This window comes from Cyclopterus lumpus, chromosome 14 (assembly GCF_009769545.1).
Source record: "Cyclopterus lumpus isolate fCycLum1 chromosome 14, fCycLum1.pri, whole genome shotgun sequence".
Taxonomy (NCBI): domain Eukaryota; kingdom Metazoa; phylum Chordata; class Actinopteri; order Perciformes; family Cyclopteridae; genus Cyclopterus; species Cyclopterus lumpus.
Window position 1 is genome coordinate 18,515,376 of NC_046979.1, and position 20,912 is coordinate 18,536,287.

Below are 20,912 nucleotides of genomic sequence, written 5' to 3' on the forward strand. Positions count from 1 at the left end.
GCCACTGATGGGGAAAGATACAGATGTGTTCACACTGGTGTGTGTCCTCATCGCCCCCCCCCCTCATTACCCAACTTCACTTTACACCGTGGTGCGCACAAAGCTGCAGAATGTCTGGGGGGGGGGGGGGGGGGGGGCTCGAGATGGAAAAACTAGCCTTAAAGAGGATTCGATTTGAAGTTGATCAAGAGACAGGAAATTATTGAGAGAATCAGGGATGGTTTTACTGTTTGTACTTAAAATATCAAATACAAACATGTTGACATAATCGGTTTCCTATTTGAGTCACTGTGATGGAGAAAAGAAAAGAAGAAAAAAAAAAAGAAGCCTTCTTCGTTGGCGTCAGCGTTTTGAAACGGCGCCTTTAGAAGGCAAAGAGTTAAGCCGGAAGAGGAGAAGGAGAGCGGCTGTGACTGTTAGACCTCTTCCTGTGGTTACGTCACGTGGTTGTGGAGGCTTCAAAAGGAGACAACTTCTTCTTCTTCTTCATCATCCGCTCCTCGGACAGACTGAAGACACCTGTGAGCGGCTGCTCGGACCGCCGGCACTTGGAACCAGCAGGAAAGAAACGGAGGTTGAGGTAACGTATGCTGGACGCCGTCGAGTATTTAACGCCTGAACTATTTGTGTCGACGTGGTAAAAAGAAAAAGGAGCTTTTTATCTGTTGGATAAAGAAATATTTTTGACGTCATTAACGCATTTCTTTTTAACCTTTACTCAAGTGACCTCTATTCAGAGATCCATTTTTGGGAATTTTGTACTTAAAAATGAACGTTCTCTTTTTTTTCTCCTTCTTTTCTTTTGCTGCTGTAATATTATTTATTTGTTTGAGTGTCTAATGTATCGACTGGATCGTTTTATCTGCTTCAATCTGTCTCTCAACTGATGTCTGCCGTCCTTTTCCAAGACTTTAGAAGGTACAAAGCTCGGGCAGAAAAGCTTACTCATGGCCGCCAAAATGGCTTCCTCAAGATAGCGCTTCCTCCGGCAGGCGGGTTACTTCAGACTTTTGCCTCAAACGCCGCACCGAGGGGCGGCTCGAGGCCCTCGGGTGGGGCCTTTTGGGTGATTTTTGTCTTGCACAAAAAACAGGCCTCACTTGGATAAAAAAAAAAAAAAACACTCATGCAAATGTTTCAAGGCAAAGCAGGAAGTGGGAGGTTTCTTTTGTGGTTTGACCTTCAAGTGCGTTCTGCTGGAGCGTTGAGACGAGAAGTTTCAGTTTGGTGGTGGGGAGGGGTTGGTGTGTGTGTGTGTGTGTGTGTGTGTGTGTGCGCAGCAGAAGACGCCGGATGCCGAGCAGTGGACGTACAGTGCAGTCATCCATAAAGTAGAAAGCACTACTAAACTCATCGCCACAGTGTAGTGTTTCCTACTTTATGGATGAGTGTACTGTTGGCTTCAGGGGAGAGCGAGAGGAGGGGCCACCGCGTGGAGCCCCGCGCAGGAAGTCACAAAAGAGGAAGCTGCTTTTGTCTCACGAAGCCACGCGCCGCCCAGAGTGTTGCCCCAGGCGGCCCCCGTTCACATGGGCGGCGTGCGGCGCGGAGCGAAGCTCGCAACCCTTTTCCTCCATTTTAGAATTCATTCCTGAAAAACAAACAAACGGAGAATTGAGAGTAATGTACATATAATAATATAATAAATGTGCAATAAAGATGAACATGTAAAAAAAGTACCTGGTGTCAACTTCTGTGTTCCAGGCAAACCGCAAGCATCACACACACTGTGTTTCTGTGAAAATATACATACTTTATTCCTGTAAAAAGATCCATATGGAAACAAAACCATCACAATTTCAAGTCAACGAGTCGAGTCCTCTGTGTACAACATCTTCAGTTACTGGTCCTCCACCCACATGGCTGGACATGCAAAAAAAAAAAGAGAAATAAAAGAAAATTCTGAAAAACAATATTAACAAAACATATTTACACATGAGCTTCCAAAGGGGTAATAAAAACATGAACATATAAAAAGGTAAATCTTCCACTTAAAAACAATGAATGAAGGTCAGGAAAAAAAAAAAAGAAAAGAAAAGAAAAAAAAGAAAAGAAAAGTTTACCGCGCTTTATGAAAATATGCCACAAGTCCAACACTGTTCATTATATACACACACAGCTTCTTTTCCACTGCATTGACAATCTACAACTCAAACATTGTAGACAGGTCCGCCCTGGAAAAACATAAATATGAGCAGTAACATAAATAAGGCCGAACATGGGTACGACATTGGTATGCATGCAGTCAATGAACATCCTGTAAACAACATATTAAGACTAAACAAGGTCTTCTTGTAAGGCTAAATATGATCAACTAAAACACTATATGGGCCGAGGTCCTATTCAGTCAACAGTACTCACTACACAGCGGGAAGAAGAAAAACTTGTGCATTGAAGGCCGTCAAATACAGGAGCGGTACAAATATTCGCTGTACATTTCGGCAACTTTTGAGCATTCGACCGTCTTTGAGAAAAATAAACAAAAAGAAAAGATGAGAAATAAATAAATAAATAAAAACACAGCCTCAGTGTTGCCTCCGTCCCGGCTCTCTAAAGTGTCTTTGTCGACCCGCCCTCCCGTGGCTCTTGGCATCGTCATGCTCCCTTTATGTAACGCTGACAAACAATTAAAACATTCAGAACATTAAAGAAGAAAACAATTATTATTTGCCTCCGACTTGTGTCATCGGGTGTGAAATCAGGTCTGACCTTCAAAAGGCGAAGCTCCGCGCTTCGAGTCGGATTAGCCACAGAACAACCCCCCCACCCCGCTGCCGGATGCTCGGCCTCTCGTCGCTACGGTAACCGGCAAAGCACCTACGATTTTGGCATAATCCTGCAGTTTTCAACAGCCGGAGTCAACGGGTGGCTCAGCATCTGAGAAGAAACTACAAGTGAAAACCTGAGAAGTTACCCAACAGCCCCGCGTCGCACCGCTAACAGGACTAATGCGCTCAATACTAAGGGCCGCACACCGAAGAGCTTTACTCCATCCTGAAGCAAGCCGTCGCACAACAAGATGCACAATGCTTCTATTTTGTGTATTATTAGTATTGCAGAGCACAACGCGCAATATTGCTCAAGTCGTTATTTAGCTTCACCCAAAGTCTAAAATGTTCTGATGCAAATGTGTGGACACAATAAACTCAGCCTGTCTGACTCAATGCACACACATGCACACACACACACACACACACACACTTTACTTTGAGTATTGTGATTTTGGAGTATTAATTAGCGAGGGCTAGTCCAGAGGTCTTCAAACTGTCCACCAACAAATATGGGCTAAAAAAATAGGGCATTATTAAATGTGTAGCCCGCAGCGAAGTCGTTGACCCTGTGGCAACATTATACATGTTTACATCCCCTGAAGCCCCTACAATCATAGATCATAGGACATGCAGTTCCAAACATTAGAGCACAATTATCCCCCTAAAACAGAACAATAATAATAATAATAAGAGACAAAAGGCCATACTAATGAACTTTTTCCAATAGTTCTTTGACAGCGCTATGGCTCGACATGGTTCTTATATTCCTGTAACACTCAGTCTCCTCTATTCATCTTATACACATATTTATAATAAAATCAAACTATTTGGGAGCAGGGTGGGGTTTATTGATTTTGATCAAGGGGGCGGGGCACACTGTCCTGTCAGACTTTGAAAACCCCTGGATTAGTTGATGGAGGGAAAATGTATTGGCAATTATTTTTGAAAAACGATCATCAATTAAGAAAATGCACAAAATATTTTAGGTTCTCAAATAAGAGAATTTCCTTTGTTCTCTACATCATAATAAATTGCTTATCTTCGAACAGTTGGTGGAACAAAACAAGACATCCCATGACAGATTTTTATGTTTTACAGGTCAAACGATTAATTCATTAATCGATAATGACTTAATAATTATCATTCGCTGCAGCACTATTAGCTAACAGAGCTTATTGATGACCAGAGGCATCTTGTTTTCAGTCTCATCAGTGGACACACACACACACACACACACACACACACACAAAAGAAGGGTAACTCTTCGCATTCTTTACCTTCGATAAACAATCTCTACTGTTAACCTCGACACCCCATAACTAGCTCGATCTAACCTACACGGATCATCTCGGCTCTAAATGACTAAACCTTCTGCCCCGATGTCACTTCATGCAATGTGGAGTAGGTTAGGTTTTACGAAATAAATATCCTGTTCTGTACAAAGTACTGTGTAAATACTTAAAAACGAGAAACACAGGGTATGCGATGTGCATTCATAGTCACACAGAGGAAGAGACAGGCTGCTGCTGCTTCTGTTCGTTTGCCTCAAATAAATAAAGTGGCACCAGTACATGAACATTAGAGCTAATATTTAATTAGCTGCGTCTGAACCGGGCTGGAGTCGGGCCCGCTGTTCAACATCGCTCGGTTCCTAGTTGTTCTAAATATAACCGATCCATTAAGAGACAACTAAGTGGTTTGTGTCGAGCTTCACATTTTTGCAAATGCTTCGTTAGGTAGTATTTAGAGAGTATACTGGTGTTTGCACACTTCAACATGCACTTCAACATGCCAGTGTGATGCTGTAAGCAGTATGTTGATGGACTCCAATATTTAACAGCTGCTAGCAGTGCTCTAAGGCAAATGTAGAATTACTGACGGCTGGAGCAACGGCTATGAGATCCGATGGCCGAACCGCACCGGCTACCAACCGAGACTCACGGTGAGGATAGAAAAAGTGCTTTCAATGTGACGCGAGTATTCTGAGCCACAACTGCTGACTCAGTCTTTCTTGCTGGATCCCAGCTTTTTGAACAGCTTCTTGCCTTTAGAGAAAAAGCTTTTCTTCTTCTTGCCCTGTGCAGAGCGGTCCGTCTGCGTCGGGCTGTCTGCTGGGAGGGGGGCCGGGGGGGAGCAGCAGGCCCCCGCTGCTGCTGGACCCAGAGCAGGCCCCGGAGCAGGTCCCGGAACGGGGTCTGGTGCAGGGTCCAGGTCTGACGCGGGGCATGCAGCGGGGGCCAGTTTGGGTGGTGGGTCAGTCTGGTCTGTTGGGTCTGGGAAAGGAGTTTCTGTTTGTGGGTACGAAGCCTCTTCTGGGGTCGAGGGCCCGGGTCCTTGTGGCTCCGTGGAAGTCGTCCGGGTACCCTTCAGGAAGAGAGTCAGACTTTAAGAACCAACACGCCAAATATCTAAAGCTAAGACCAAAAGGGAAATACAAGGATAGGACACGCACAGGGGATCTGAGAGCTCCGCTTCTTGTTTTGATGAACTAAAACCATCGGTAGGTTCAGGTTCTACACAAATAAGCAGTGCAGGACCACAGGTAAGGCGGAGGGAAAAAGACATAAACGGGGACACTAGTGATCACTGAGCCGCTATACTCCGATCTGAAAACACTTACGATCAAGTCTCAAAGTGTACACTTCGCTTCTGCTTCTGCAAAAGGCCATGCAGGAAACAGCGGGGCGAAAGAAATGCGACAGGGCAAGATTAAAGAAACACAACAGAAAGTCACCGCAACCAAAAATGCATGAAAAAGGAATAAGTCAAAAATAACTTTTGCAGGCAGTGATTTGTGAACGTATTCCCACAGGAGAGCATGCTAGATGGGACAGACGCTCTAAGCCACCTGTGATTCTCTCCTGGGTTCTGGTGCAGGCTGAGCAGAGAGGGCTTTGGCCGGAGCGTCCTCTGGGACGGCCTGCAGGAAGTTGGAGGGCACCAAGCCGCTGTGTCCATTCAAGTCTCCCTGTGAGGACATGAGGGCGCCTTTTAACAACCCATACGCCGCAATTGACAAATATGTCAATAAATCGATTCATCATGAAAGTAAAGTTTCAAGCTAAAATGTTGACGGATCCAGGTTCCTAACATCACAGGCTGTCATACATCACAGTTCATGTAATAGATTTTAGACTGTTGATATGACGATGTGAAATTGGGCTTCAAGAATAAATGGCAAAACACTATTTTAGGACGGACAGCAGAAAAACGGATTGTCACTAAGACGTAGCAATGAACTCCGAATTCTAGAGTCACGTTAACACTCACGTAGAAGAAGCCATCTTCGTCCATGTCACCAAACACGTGGATGATGTCTCCGGCACTGAAGGTCAGCTCAGCCTGAATCCAGTCATGAAAAAAACAGGCAGATAATGAGCAAAAACCACCACCGCACATATCGTGCCGTGTCTGGGAATAAAAGAAAAGAGAAGATATTATGCATGTCTGACCTCGATGTCAGTGTTGGGGGAGCTCTCTCGTGGGTCATAATCAAAGATGGCGACCATCTTGCGTGCTCCTGGGGCCGGGATGCCCATAGCTGCTGGAGCCGCGGCGGCGGCGGCGGGCAGGCTGGGATCTGTCAGTCAAACATGGAGAGGGCAAACGTTACAGTCTGACATCCTGATAATAAGAGGAGTAACGCCTCTCTGCAATTACAATCAGCTCATCAGCATGCAGCTCATCGTCTGCGTGGCCGACCCACTCAGCGGCATGCTAAGCTGAGGAAAAGTCACACCACTGCAGTCACACGCATGGAAGTAAGACAATTAGACATTAGGAGTGAGAGTTAGCATTTTTATTTTCATTGGAAAAAGCTCCTCGGGCTGTAAAAGTGAAGACAACAGAAATGGTTTAATGATTAAATGACGCCACGTTGAACTGTGAAATGAAAAGGGGAGTTAGGAGAAGGGACTGCTTGACATGTATAACTGGGGGTTAATGAAGAAATGAAAAGTAAACGTCTGTATTTTTAAACCGGCACCCTATTTTCCCATGTTTTTGTGTAATGTAATTTTGACACTGAATTGTTCTATTATTCTTTACAACACAAGGAACCTGCATTCTGTTTTGGTCTGTCATTGAGGATCTTTGAAAAGGTACGATTCTTCATTAAACCCCTAAATAATCAAACAGTCCCGAATAAGGATGCATGAAGGTGAGCTGTGACGTTATCAGCAGTCCAACGAATAACGAAAAGCTCACAAATGGCACGCAAATGCATGAAATAGTAAGTAAACACATGCTGTCCTCCAGTGGACGGAGAAAGGGTCGTCATGCAACGTGCCAACTACAAACCTTGGCTGGAGGAGTCTACGCTCTCCTCCAAGAGTGCGGCAGACTCCACTGGATGAGAGGGGGTGGGTGGGGTGGGGTGGGGTGGGATTGGGGTGGGGGGGAGAGAGCACAGTAACAAACACAGAATGATACCAGACCCAAAAGCCCAAAGAGTAATCCTGTCTGAAGTCTCAGTCATCACACAAAGTCACAGATGGAGATCAGAGGGGATGGATGCCTCAGCAAGAGACCTTTAGGTGGTCATGTAATCATGTGACATCAGAGCAGAATACTGCCACTAGGGCTGTACCGAATGTCTTTGTTTTATATTATGTTTACATATGAAGCTTAGAAAGTTATATATAAATATGATTGATGGTGCTGTTAGATTTCTGCTAGACTTTACTACAGGCCTCCCACCCGCGGTGGGAGGAATTTGGACTATTCGGTACGACCATAAACGCCAAATTCTGCTGCTTTGTCTGCAATGTGTGACATGAATATTAAGCGGACAGGACTGACTCAGTACTGGATGTGCCTTTTCACAAAAATCATAAAAGGTTAAACTGTGAAGAGATCAAATTACTCTGAAGAGCCGATGTCACTTTAAAAGAAAGTGGAACTCTACGGCTCGATTATAGAATGAGTTTTCATGGTGCTAATGCTCTACCAGCTGTCTGAATTCAGGACTACAGTAGCTGACCTACAAATCCCCCCTGGTCGTGTGAGAAGCACTGAAAGAGCAAAAGTGAAAGAGACAGAAAGAGAAAGAGAAGCAAACCAGAGGAGAGAATAGAGGCGGGAGGTGGGAAGCCGCAATCAGCAGCGAGACACACCTTTCTTGGATCGTCTCGGTTTCGGCGGTGGAACGGGGCGACGGGGAAGCTGTGCGTGTGTGCGAGTGCCTTTATGGAGTTTTAGAAGGGAAAACCAACAACAAACAAATGAAAATAAAAAAAAATGAAACCAAAAAGAAACAGAGGTGCAATTGTTTGAGAGAAGCAGACCAGACAAAGTAGACAATGAGAAGCCAGCGAAGAGCAATTAAAAAAAAAAAGTGACCAGCAGACACAGCACTGAGAACAAGTGAAAGTGAAAAGGTTAAACCATCTGCAGTTATACCGCTCTGGTGCAAAGCAGGAAACAGAAGCAAAGTGTCAGCTCGACTCGCCACGGGCAAACACTTGTCTTCAGTTTGTGTTCTCTAGGAGACGCCTGCTCGAGAGCGAAGGGACTGAGATTAGATGGTTGTGCTTTCTGTGCACTACATACAAAGAAATGCCACGAGGGACAGTTTGGAATTCATTCGAGTTCAACAGAGCTCTCTTTGTGCTGGTCAACAGGTCAACAGCTTTTACATCTCCTCCTCTCATCTGGAGGGGGAAAAAAAGCTTTCGTTGTTTAACTGCAGACAAATAAATATGACTTTACACAGCAGGACAGTTTGAAGACAAGGACAATGAGAAATGTGCAACACTTGTGCTGCTATTTTCACTTACCACTTTAAAACACAAACAGCGGCGATATATAACGAGTAGAACATTACACAATGTACACCTATGGTAAAGGGTGTGTACTGTACCACACAACATGATTACAACTTACACAGAACAGACCGTTGGTCCTAATCTGCCTACAGGCACGTCTTCAGACAGCTTCACCTACCTATCTCTCCATGGAGGCCGCCGTGGACAAGAAGCCCTGTCGCAGTAGCTGCTGCCGGGTCTCCTCATCCTCCAACCTGGATCTCAGACACCATGTTGCACGGCACGTAGCCCAGGTGACCGGCGCACTCCCCTCGGTAGAACCCGTCTGCGTCTTTATCTCCGTAAACCTGAGGAGAGGAGTGTAAAAATGTATCTCCTGACGTGGAGCACACACATGCAATATTTTGCTTCATACTAAATACCACACAGTACATCAACGTTACAGTGGGGGGTTCAAAATGACTCATGGGAGACCGATGTACACAGCGTGCATGATTGTGGAGGCAGCGTCGGAGCGGTGTGGGGACATACTTTGATGATCTGTCCTTCAGTAAAGGGCAGCTCCTCCTCGGCAGCGTCAGGATTGGGTGACATAGAGGCAGGATCATAAGGGAAGAGGGCCACAAAGATACGTATGTCTCCGTCTCTTTTGATCTTTGGGAATCACCATCACCTGCAAGCGCGCACACAGGCAAACACACAATACTTCATTCCAGGTGCATTTGGTACCGGATGTATGAAATCAAATGGCGCTTGTTCTCCGGAGACCATTTCACAAGTGCAGCGTGGAGAGCTCTGGTTATTGGGGCTGTATTTACTGGCAACTACAACATCTTTTAAGTGGTTCAGTCTCCAGTTACATTTCATTTTCAATTAATGGAAGTGGTGTGTGTGTGACTCCCTTCCTGACTCTTTGTGACAATATATTGTCACGACGCCACGCAATGAGCCTCTGCAAATAGCAAGGCCAGCTCGCCCCTCCCCCCACACCCCCACCAACTGCTGCGCTGCATTGAAGAGTGCTCGGAGAGCACATGCATGTCTTTAAAAGAGGTAATCAAGCTAAACCACTGATCCTAAGCCGTGTGAGCGTTTGGACAAATGTGCACCCGTTCATGATCTGCAGCAAGAGCACCAGGGAACACCCACTGCGTTTGACCCACCCTCTCTTCTGAAGTTTACCTACAACACAGGCGCAAAAAAAAAAGTAAAAAAACAACACACCACCAATATTAAAAGGTGCAACATCACAGCTTTGTGCAAAGCAGCTTGTAAATGGTGTCACGCCTCTCGCCTACTCCACCAGTGACGAGAGGTGTGACACCGGTGTGGCTCAAGGCACTGCCACTGTAGCCTACTTGACGTGTTCTCTTATCTCATTAGGGAATATCAGCCCATCTGTGGCAAAGTCACAGGCAGCCAACTTGCACACTTTCACATCCTCTACTGATTTTCCAGTCCCTGCTCCCTTCCTCTATCTGCGCACACGTGTGCTCGTATGCTTTTGTGATGTGTGCGTGTGTGTGTGTGTAGCAAACTGTACACCCACACACATACCCGACAGGTTAGGTTTATAAAACAAGTGTGCAGTTCATTGCATCAGCGGCTGAGAAGAAAGATAGGCCGTGGAGGCGGAGAGAGAAGGGCGCTCATCACTCGGCAGGCCCTTTGCCGGCTAACCGAGGTTACTATTTTAATGTCTGTCACTTCCTCCTGTCATGACAAGCCACTTTGAGTTAAGCCGGTTCTCAGCTTAGCAGGCTCTCCTCACTTCTTCTCTGCAGCTACAGCGCCTCCTCCACCCTGACCCCCCCCCTCCCCTCCTCCCTAACAAGTGCTAATCTGACTAGCATCGTGTGAGAGAGGGGGCCTTGCCAACAGAAAGGCCCAGGTGTGTCGGCATCAGACCGCTGGCCCGCTTTAGTAGAGAGAGAGAGAGAGAGAGAGAGATGAAGAGAGGAATGAGGAGAGAGAGAGAGAGAGAGAGAGAGAGAGATGAGAGAGAGAGAGAGAGAGAGAGAGAGAGAGAGACACGGAGGAAACAAGAAGCCAAAAGAGGAAAAGAGTCTCTGACCTTTGAGTTGCCTGGACTGCGAGCAGGCTGGTTTCGAAGAGAGCTCGGCCTGGGCTCCCCACGATGGACCTGCCTGGATTTGGCTGGACTCCTGCTCGCCATGCAGCAAAAGAAACGAGACAATAAAAGAAACCCTCGAATACAGAAACACAATCACCTCAGGGTTCATTCTGCAAATGCAGCCGTTCATTTTCTTAAACAATATTCAATCATTTAATGCTTAAACTAATGATAATCCATTTCAATTGTTACTTATTTCAGTAGCGATTGAAACTTCATCCAACCCCACGAGTCAACATCCGACTGTTGGAAACCACTATGGTGGTGTTAGCGGATACAGACCAAAGCACAACCACTGTAAGCTAATGCAGGATGAGGCCAGACTGCTTAAAGACAAGAGCCGAGTGGCTTTTCAAGGTGTGGGAAAAACAATGAACGAGACAGGAAGTAGTGCAGTTAGACAGAGGGAGAACAACGTGAGCGACACTTGGGTTACAAATAACAGTCTGAAGCAACTGGGTGATGATGGGCTTAATAAACTGTATTCTTTTCCCGCTTTTAAAACAGCAAAATATGCCACACAAATTGTGCTACCGAACGTCCCTCTGTCCACTGCAGCGGTGATGATGGAAAACGTAGCCGTCTACAGATCGATGGAGTTAAGTGATATCCACTAAAGCACTCAGAGGGTCAGATCTACGCTGCTACTGTACAGGGGAGAGGAGGGGGCTGGGAAAACATTGCAGCTGGCACTGCAGCAACATTTACCGGCGAAGTCCGCCTGCAGCCCCCGGCGGGTGAGCAGGTCTGCTGTGCTCCGTTTGAGCCCCTTCTACCCACCACTCGGATCTCATCGGCTCCATCCCTACCTCCCCGGGGGCTGTCGTTGTCATCGGTGCCGTAGGTCCACGTCAATCTCTTCCCCGTGACCGATATGCGGCCTCAGAGCCTGCACCGTTTTGCTGACCAGGTAGGGTCTTGGCGGGTTTGGGACCATGGCCGGGGTCGGCTGCCGCGGCGACAGCCATCTGACTCCTGAGCATGGCCTCCCTCCTAAGGCGGTCCCCTAGCCCTCTGAGCAGTGATCTCTCTTTGGTGGGGGTCAGCTGGGTGAGGACAGCGGGTCCGCCTGCTTGTGGGACCCTCATAGAAACTCAGGTCCTTGATCTTCAGGATAACTTGATGGTGTCAACGGTGTCTGCGTAGTGCACCCTGTGCTGCGTCTTCGGCTTGACCTGCCTGAGTAAAGGCTCTTTGGTCAGGGATCTGGGACTCCCTGTTGTGGTGGTGATGGTGAGGGGGGGAAGTGTGGGTGTGGGTTGGAGTGATGCTGGGGGGCGCGGTGAAAACGTTCCGAGTTCTCTGGGGCCACGGTGGCCGGACCTGGGCCAAGGCTGAGTTGAAAGCTCCTCTTGACTGCTATCTTCCTCTTCGGTCACCTCGGGAATGATGAACAGCTCTTGTGCTGCCTGGACCTGAGCAGGCAACTTAAGGATCCTCTCTAGCACCTCCTCATCACTGTCTGAAGGCTCCAACTGACGCGACTACACGGCCAAAGGTCAAAGCAACCAAGAGGTGATTGGTGAAGGAGGGACGGGATAATCATATCGTTCAGTGAAATAAGGGAAGTGCAGACAAAGCAGAGGACAAGCCGGTCCTGCAAAGGAAAGAGAAAAGAGGAAGGAGAAGAAAAAAGAAAAAGAAGAAAGAAGAATCTCAATCAAGCATGATTAAACAAATGACAGAATGCCACTGAATGACGACTTAACTATGCAAGACAAACTGAAGGAATAATATTTCATTCAAAAGCAGAACTCACAAATGGCCACAGAACATGCAGTGCACTCTTTGCTTTACCCTGTTCGCTCTGAATATGTAGCCCCGGGCTCCTGCGCGGTCTCCGAGGTGGTCAGAGTAGAAGTCCTCCTCCTCCTCTTCCAGGATGTCAGACAGATCTGACCGGCTGTTGTCTGCGTGGTACTCACCTGGGAGGCTCCACAAGCCCTCGGCTGTAACTTCTGCAATAACATACGTCAACAAACTGAAACAAACTATCCAATTTATCTGATATGTGAAACCCTTTATTAGTCTTTCCTATAAATATAGATAAAACAACAAATACATCTGCGGGTTAAACGATAACATGTTGCAGATACAAATGCACCCTTGAAAAAGAAAAAAAAGAAAAAAGCAGTATTAATAATATATACATGCCAACAGCCGCCTGGCATTGGCCCGATGCTTTTACCGTTGGAGAACAGTGCTGGTAAGAGCTGACTTGACTGAAATATGATAAAAATCTATGAACTAATAATGATGGAGGCTTTCTTAATGCGAGAGTCAAGAAATGTATGCTCTAAACGTTGCATTATGCATTGTCTCCATTAATCCATCAGGATAAGGTGATATTTAAACAAGTTGCTTTTCAAGCAACACATACTTAACAAATAAATAGGTACATTTTAATTAGGGTTTCTGCAGGTTCAACAAGTTGAATTTAAGATGTCTTGAAGCTACATGGAATGCAATTTAACATGTTTCATATATATAATCATCTATATCAAGGTTGAAAGTGTGAGGGTCAGCATGGCCTATCAGTGTGATCAGAACCTCACACAACCCAACAAACTATCCTTTTGTTTGGTGAATTAGACTATTCAAATGAATTAGACAACACCCTTGGAGGGCTCAACCAATAATAGGATGATGGGCAAACGTGACATATTAATTATTGTAGTGACCAGTAAACCATTTTCCAAGAAATCATTGCTGACCTGCTGCGTCCTACAGTACGCTGGCTCCTGGTCCTGGTCCTGTCTCAAGAACTCCTCCATGGACACCAAGCGGGAATTTCTCTCGCTCCTCCTCGGCTTCGGACTCCAGCGGCGAGCGCTTGGGCGGCCGGTGAAGGTAATGTCTGGAGGATTAAGGAAGTCTGTGATCGGGGCTTTGGGCGGGGTAGGGATGCACTCAGGGCTCGCAAGATGGGCACCGGGGTCCTCGAAGAACTCGACCATAGACGGGACAAGGACGTATCATTCCGGGGCTGTTGGTGTCTATGCGCTGCTCCAACACAGCTGCTGCTGCTGCTGCCTGTTACTCGGAGATGGTTGAGGTGGTGAGGTGGGCGCAGAGGTCACTTTTACCTGAAGGCGAGAGAGATAGTCCACGCAACACTAATTAACTTTCTATTCTAATCATTCTAGATATTCGTGGTTGAATAGTTTGGTAGTGGTGGGCAACACACTTAGCCTATATTGGTTGTACATGTTGGCAAATTGGCAGCATTAACGGTTAGCCATATTAGCAAGCTCCTGTTTGCAATGAACCCATACAACAGAGAGTTATCATGAATAGAAACATAAACCACAAGATGACTCTCAGGGGAAATATGTAAACAATTTTCTAAGCGGGCATTTACAGTATTTGTGATGGAGAAAGCTGATAATGGTATTCAGCCTAAAACATTTATGTGCGTGTTCAGATTCAAAGGACATTGCAGGACTCGGCTGTTCAAGCTCTGAAGTACATGGGTCCCCATGAGCTACCCAATGCTGCAGATAATCTGTGTCAAACTACAATTACCTCCAGAGTAATGTGGAGTCTGCTGGTAATGTGGCCTCATGCATAGCCAAGGCAGAGGAGGGGTTGGCCCAGGCATTCACGTATGAAGCCGATAAGAGAAGGTCATCCGGGTGGAGAGCCTGAGGAGGGTTGGCAGCAGCCTCAACTGAGAGGCCGGCGATGTTCGCGTCTGATGGTTAAAGCGCTGGGCAGCGTGGGAGGACTTTGGCAGCAGAGTTCCCGTAGGACGGCGGCGAGGACAGGGGGGCTGCAGCCTGCAGGTGTGCGGGGTTGGGGTTGCACAAATGGGGCGGTAAGTAGCTGGACCCGCCATGATGGCGGCCAGCTTGGTGGGCCACATTGACTGGCAGAGAGTCGCAGGACTCCCCGTGGGCGGACATGGTGCGGAGAGTGAGCTCCTGAGCGGCCAGCAGGGACTGCATCTGAGAGGGGCCCAGCAGGGCACTGCCGGCTGTTGGGCAAGACACCTCCAGCACCTTGGATGGGAGAATGACAGGTACATTTATTTTTTAACTGTACAGCAGCTTACACAACTCTATAGGCAGAGATATATAACCACAACCCACTGCTTGGCCACACAAAGAAACTTTAAAGTTCGTGCCTTTTTTCTTGTCAGCATATATAGTGTATCCAGTGACACGGACTCCGTTTGGAGGTCCCGGCAGCATCGATAGTGACTGGCAGCCAGCTGATGAGGGCGATGGCCGGGGAGGGGCCGTGCTCCAGCTGTACATCAGAAGGGGCATCAGGGGGTCCTGAGGGATTAGAAGCGTCACACCACAGCCAGTGGCAAGCAAAGATAGAGAAATATCTTCATATTATTATTGGATCAAGTAATTCACACATATTGAAAATACAGTGCTTGGATAAGAAATGAATATCACAAAGGGAATGTACTTCTACGGATTCAGCGCCATCTAAGACTCTAGAGGGACATTAATACATTTAGAAACCATATACCTGCATTCCAGACTGCGGGCATGAAAACTTAAGCAAATTCGAACGGTCATTTAGAGAAACACAACTCAAAATCTAACATGACACCGATCACAAAGAAGCATTCATTCGTTGAAAACCAAAAAACAAAATGGCCAGAGTAGATTAGAAGGAGCAGAGTGCCACAAACTGACAGCAACATCCGTTGATGTGAAATTACGATTCTTTGAGCGTCCCCTTTTAGTCTCGCGAAAAGCTTTGCTGGAAAGCACCAACTTGCCATCATAATAATAATCATAATAAAACCCTACTTCATCCTCGGCAGCCAATCAAGTCACCCATTTCCCTTTGAAAGTAATTAATTCTGTGCCAAGGCGCTGTGGCTAATTAATAAGAGAGCGGCTCTCATGAATAAACTGATGTTGTTGTGTGGGAGGTACAGAATCACCCCACTGAATAAAAGACATCATCTAAATATAACCCATTGGCTTAACATGTAGCTGTGGTCACTGTGCTGTTCCAAATAAGGGAAGAGCTGGAGAGAACCAGCAGTGAACTGTTAGTAACAGAGAGACAGCAGCTAACAATGGTTCACAATTAAACAATGGTTAACGGTTAAAACAATGACACGCAGCTTAATGTGTGATGAAGGTAGATCAGAGCGGTAAGGGGACTTGTGCAGTGCATCTTTCACTGCATATTACACGTTCATCTGAATGACCTTATTATGCAATCAGCTGCGTCTGTCGAGCTGAAAGCATACGGCTGTAAATATTTTGAAAAAGATTCTCAAAAAGGCTACCAATTTATGTTTTGACACTGACTTAATTTTCAACCGAGGATGAATTAGTCTCGATTGATCAATGACCCGTTGATTATGTGCACGTGTAATTAGATATTAGACGATTTGATTGCAAATAAAAGACCAAATCCTGACCTGCCATCAGCGTGGTGAAGGTGATGGAGGCGCTCCTGTGTTCGCGTCGCTCCACGGGTAACTCCCATGGGCGTGCGGTGCGGCCGTGCCTCCACTTTGACCGCATACTGCAGGCTGGGCAAGAGGTTATTGAGGCACAGCGAGCTGCGGCCAGCCTTCACCAGCTCACACTCCTCCTCGTTCAAGGACACAATGTGCACATAGTTACTGTTGCTGGTGCAGCCAGGTCAGGTTGGCAGAGGTGGCGGTGATCCTCTCTGCGCGCAGCTGCGTGGGCGCCACACAAACGTCCCGACCGACCAGCATGCTGCAGCGCAGCTGAGTCCGAGGGGCCCTTCTCGTCAGGCTTTGCACTGACACACGGTAGGCCTGAGGTTTATGTCCAACCGCTCCAGCACCGCTTTGGTTTGGGCACCGAAGGGCACGTTTGAGCCGCAGCTCCTGATCCACGTACACATTGTAGCTCCACACATTGCCCCCACCCGGCCGGCACCAACGGAGGGTCCCAGCCGAATGATGATGCTCTTGGCAAGCTGCTTTGATGAGGGTGAGCTTACGTGGGTAAGGCACAATGTCCACTCCCACCTCCTCCAAATCCAAGTCCAGGCCGTTGGTGAGGTGGGGCTGGGACAGCCAAGGCCGATGATGAATCCGAGGGGGTCTGAGGCAGGGCCAGAGGCGGCAGAGGCCTCTGTCCCTTTCTGAGGCGCTGACGCCCACCTGGAGGTGATGCTGGTGGCTGGCACTGTGCAGGCTGTTGTCTAGCAGGGAGTTGTGGGACGCGTCCCCCGTCTCTGGATGGTGGCCGCTCATGACATCGTCGTCCGACACGCGCTCCACAAAGTTAGAGGGACCAGCCCTCTCCGTCCGTCCATCAGCTCACCTGAAAGGAAGCCACATTAAAAAACACGTAACACTCCGACAGGACAGAAATATGAAGTTGTAGATACGACACACACTCATAGATTTACCTTCATAGAAGCCGTCGGTCGTCCATGTCGCCATACACATAGCATGTATTCTCCAGCCGTGAGTGGAAGCTCTCACCTCAGGGTTGTCATTGGGGCCATCGTATGGATTATAGCTGTTGAAAAAATTCATTCACCAGTATGTTATTTCTTTATCCCATATTCACAAACTGTTGACACATAAGTCAGCACTTGCCTTAGTTTAATACTCACCTGTATCTCGCAATGAAAACCTGAAGCTTTGCTGCTCCTCTGCTGGCTGTGTACGGAGCAGGAGCTACGTCAATGTCCAGCTCCTCCACTTCACTGGCGGTGTCCACTGAGAACACCATGAACAGATTAGTGCCTGTTTCGGGCAATCGGAGAGCTGCTTGCAATGTGTGAAAAAAATTATTAAATAGGGATAACAGATATAGTAGAGGGATCGCTGTGAACTAGCTTGAATAAACGAGCACATTCTTTTTCTCAGTTTATCATTTTTCAATAAAATAATAAATCAGTTTCCAGTAAATACTGAATTGGTTATGAGCAACTATCTGAGGAATGATCACGCGAAGAAACTTTGTGCTAATATTTTTGTGACATAGTGATTTTAATATTAATGAGGCACTGTTGGATTTTCCATTCATAGCGGCTACACTCGTACACATAAGAGGGGCTTGTATATTTATAGCTCCCAGGGAAAACCTTTTTAAAGATAATCACTTACAACTACTACTATATAACCTTCATAATCCACAGTGGCGAATTCATTATCTCACTAAATATGAGCTTTATTGAAATGTGGGCAGACAAGTGACCAGACCACTGTCTGTCTCTCTGGCTGACAGCAACAAACTTATGTCGCGGCGAAAGATCCAAACAACTTTTCTTGTGAATGAGCAGAGGAAGCGTGAGCATATTTGTCTGTGCATGCGTGAGATGACAGGGAGGTTCACGAGAGCTTTTTAATCCATTAAATCAATGTGATCGTGCGTTTGGTAATCTTGATGAGTAATCTGCCCGTTGATGTGGAAACAAAGACGGCAGAAGAGCTGCAGGCAGGAGTCCTGCAGGATGACGTCACCCTGGTGAACATTAAAGGGATAGTTTGAAGTGGGGTGCTGTGGGGTACTTATCCATAGTCAGTGTATGTACCGACGCAGAACACGGATGTGGTAAAGGACTGTTTTTGTCAAAGGAGTCCCTTTGAAGAGAGCAGGTAACGTCCGACGGGACGGTAAAGCAGTGAAAATATTGTATAAAATACACAGAAATTTGATTTAGGTCTTTCTTTCAGGTTGGTTAAAATATGTCGCCCCCGTCCACAGCAGTACATTGCTCTGCTGTCTGTTTCTCCAAACTGGGGGTGGGTTGACCGATACCCACTGGAGGTGATATATTGACTATGGATGAGCACCTCAGACAACCCCACGTCAACAAAATCTGAACTACCCCTTTAAGGGACCAAAGGAGCACCCACCCACAATTCCATAAATTTCTGGCAAAAGGGAAACCATTTTGGCTTGCAGATATTTAGAGTGGCTGGCAACTTTCAAATGTAGCAACCGTTTCATTTTAAGCCACGCCTACAAACGTGTGTGAGATGTGGCTTCGCCTTACATGCAAATTGCACATCACTTACTATCAAGTTCAGAATTACAGAGCGCTGCTCCTGATAAATGATGAATAAAGACATTCTGACATGCGTGACAGGCTGGTACCTCATGTGTGGGGCTTGATTTGTGCGGACTGAGGTGCGTGTCAGACTTGGGGGTGAGGTGCACGGTCTCGGACTTGCTGGAGGACGAGCCTGACTTGCTGACGCTGATGGTGGGCAGCTCTCGATGCTTGGTGACGGGCGAGCGCTCCAACCTGGACAGCCCCGCAGCGTGGGGGGTGGCCCCGAGGCGCAGCGCGGCAGCCACATCTAGCAGGCGAGAGAGAGAGAGAGAGAGAGAGAGAAAAGGATAATACATAATCTGTGACTTTAACAGTTCACTAGTTGAACTGGTTGAATCCATGAGTAGTTAGGTGGGCCGAGGTCACCGGTTGACATGCAGGAGGTCCAAGGTTGAAACTAGCTGATTAAATGGTGCAGGAGAAAACAAAATCCTGTCTCCATCTGTCCGAGGTCAGAGGTGTGTCGCACCAGCACTGCTAAGGGGCTTAACTGGTTCATTTTCTCACTTCGGCCCACGAGCACTGACCCTCATGCGATGATGAGCATTTACAGACGGTGCTGCGCTGTGACGGTGGGGGTGAGATGGCGGGTTAGAAACATGCCGTGCGTTTTGTGACCGTGCCCAACCACATCATGACTGACAGAGACGGAGAGCGTACCGAGCGGATCTTTACCCTCAGGGCAGGAGAGAGTGTCACCTCCCTCGAGACTCCAGAAGGCTATTTCACCCAGAGACACCATGTCCCATGAGCCATCAGTGCAGTCTAAAACACATGGACAGGGCAAGGAGAAAGAGGTTGGATGGACACATACAATAGGAACGATTTGGACTAGTTTGCACTGTTGTTATGATTTAAGGCAGTTGTGGCTGGGATTACGCCACATTGGATGTTCTAAAAGCATGCGCCTTTAAGTCACAGCCTGTGTTGAACGGGCTGAAACGTAAGCGGTTGTGCTCAGTTTGTATTTCTGATCCACAAAAGCGGGTCTTTGAAAGGCATTCTGTCCAAGAGTAGACTGATGCTGCTGGTCTCCCACGCCCTGCTTTGTGGCAGGATTTCCTTTGGAAATGAAAGAATCCAAGTACACTTAAAAAAAGATTGAAAGTTGAATTATGGATTATTAACATTTTAATTATATGCATTATTATATATGCAAGTAAGTCTTTTGGGGGGTATTTTATAAACAAACCAATTTGTTAAATTCCCTTTAAAGCACTAAATAGCACAGAAAAGGCACAAAGAACCCTCTGATGTCCAGCTAATGGCGGTTAGCAATCATCGACTATCATGAGCGAACAACTAACTCTAACTCTCTCGGCATCGGTCGTACTTCTGGCCGTGAGAGCGCGACACGGCGGCGTGGCTCACCTCGCTCTGCAGGACCCACCCCGTTGGTCAGAAGAGAGAGGCTGGGATTGCTGAGGAGGCTGGCGCCGGCCAGGTCCACCGCGGAGGCCTGCAGTCGAAACTTCTCCAACTCTTGGGACAGCAAGCCAAACTGCTCGCTCTGGCTGCGACACTTGTCCTCCAGGTCTCGTACCTTTGACTGCGCAAATGGCACGACGGGAAAACAGCCATACATTGAAAGCACAGTTACTAGGCAGTTGACTAAATACACAAGCATGGGAGCGCAGATGTTAAGAAGAGGTTGGTGAAGAGTTTGGACCTGGCTGATTATGTGAATCTTGTTGTAACACCTCAGTCAAGTGGAGGGATCTGACATGTTGACTGTCTGTGTGGCATTTTAGTGGTTAGTGTTCGGGGCACATGTAGGAGCACAGGCAGGTTAACCTCTATTCAATCGCGTGCAAACAAAGCCACTGATTGGCTGAGGGTGCCCAGACAGGTTGTGCACCCCTGGAACGACAGCTTTACGCTTGCCGTTGTGGTTGCACCATTAAAACGGGGCCCTGCATGTGAAAGTAACCTGCTTCATACACTTTCAGCATCAAGCAGAAACCTTTGATGCCGACACAGATACTTACTTGGTTATACTATACGATGAGATAAAAACAATTCACATCTGATCTTACAGTTAGGATTACAGATGAAGCAGTTTCAGAAAACACAGAGTCCATACATGAAAGGTTTGTTAAAACAAAAGGTTTCTTCAAGGCAGACTATATAAACTGTCAGTGCAACATTTAACATAAGCTTCAAAACACAAATTACAGGTTGAGTTGAAAGAAAAAGGGAGGGAAACAAAGGCAG

The 20,912-nt window shown here is 47.0% G+C and overlaps 1 protein-coding gene across 1 annotated transcript in view; it reads right to left on the bottom strand.

Annotated features, from left to right (window-relative positions):
- Positions 1–2,053: 2,053 nt before the first annotated feature.
- The window catches only part of LOC117742892 (peripheral-type benzodiazepine receptor-associated protein 1), a 47,638-nt gene continuing 28,779 nt past the window's right edge, over positions 2,054–20,912 (bottom strand). Inside the window, 24 exon segments of the mRNA XM_034550542.1 lie at positions 2,054–5,135; positions 5,620–5,739; positions 6,042–6,113; positions 6,224–6,351; positions 8,717–8,786; positions 8,788–8,883; positions 9,068–9,197; positions 11,790–12,154; positions 12,468–12,628; positions 13,360–13,618; positions 14,375–14,671; positions 14,783–14,845; positions 14,847–14,950; positions 16,069–16,151; positions 16,153–16,286; positions 16,288–16,922; positions 16,925–16,951; positions 17,040–17,055; positions 17,057–17,080; positions 17,082–17,111; positions 17,113–17,152; positions 17,250–17,356; positions 18,740–18,945; positions 20,070–20,247. Of these exon segments, the coding sequence (XP_034406433.1) occupies positions 4,773–5,135; positions 5,620–5,739; positions 6,042–6,113; positions 6,224–6,351; positions 8,717–8,786; positions 8,788–8,883; positions 9,068–9,197; positions 11,790–12,154; positions 12,468–12,628; positions 13,360–13,618; positions 14,375–14,671; positions 14,783–14,845; positions 14,847–14,950; positions 16,069–16,151; positions 16,153–16,286; positions 16,288–16,922; positions 16,925–16,951; positions 17,040–17,055; positions 17,057–17,080; positions 17,082–17,111; positions 17,113–17,152; positions 17,250–17,356; positions 18,740–18,945; positions 20,070–20,247 (3,708 nt within the window). The 3' untranslated portion in view covers positions 2,054–4,772.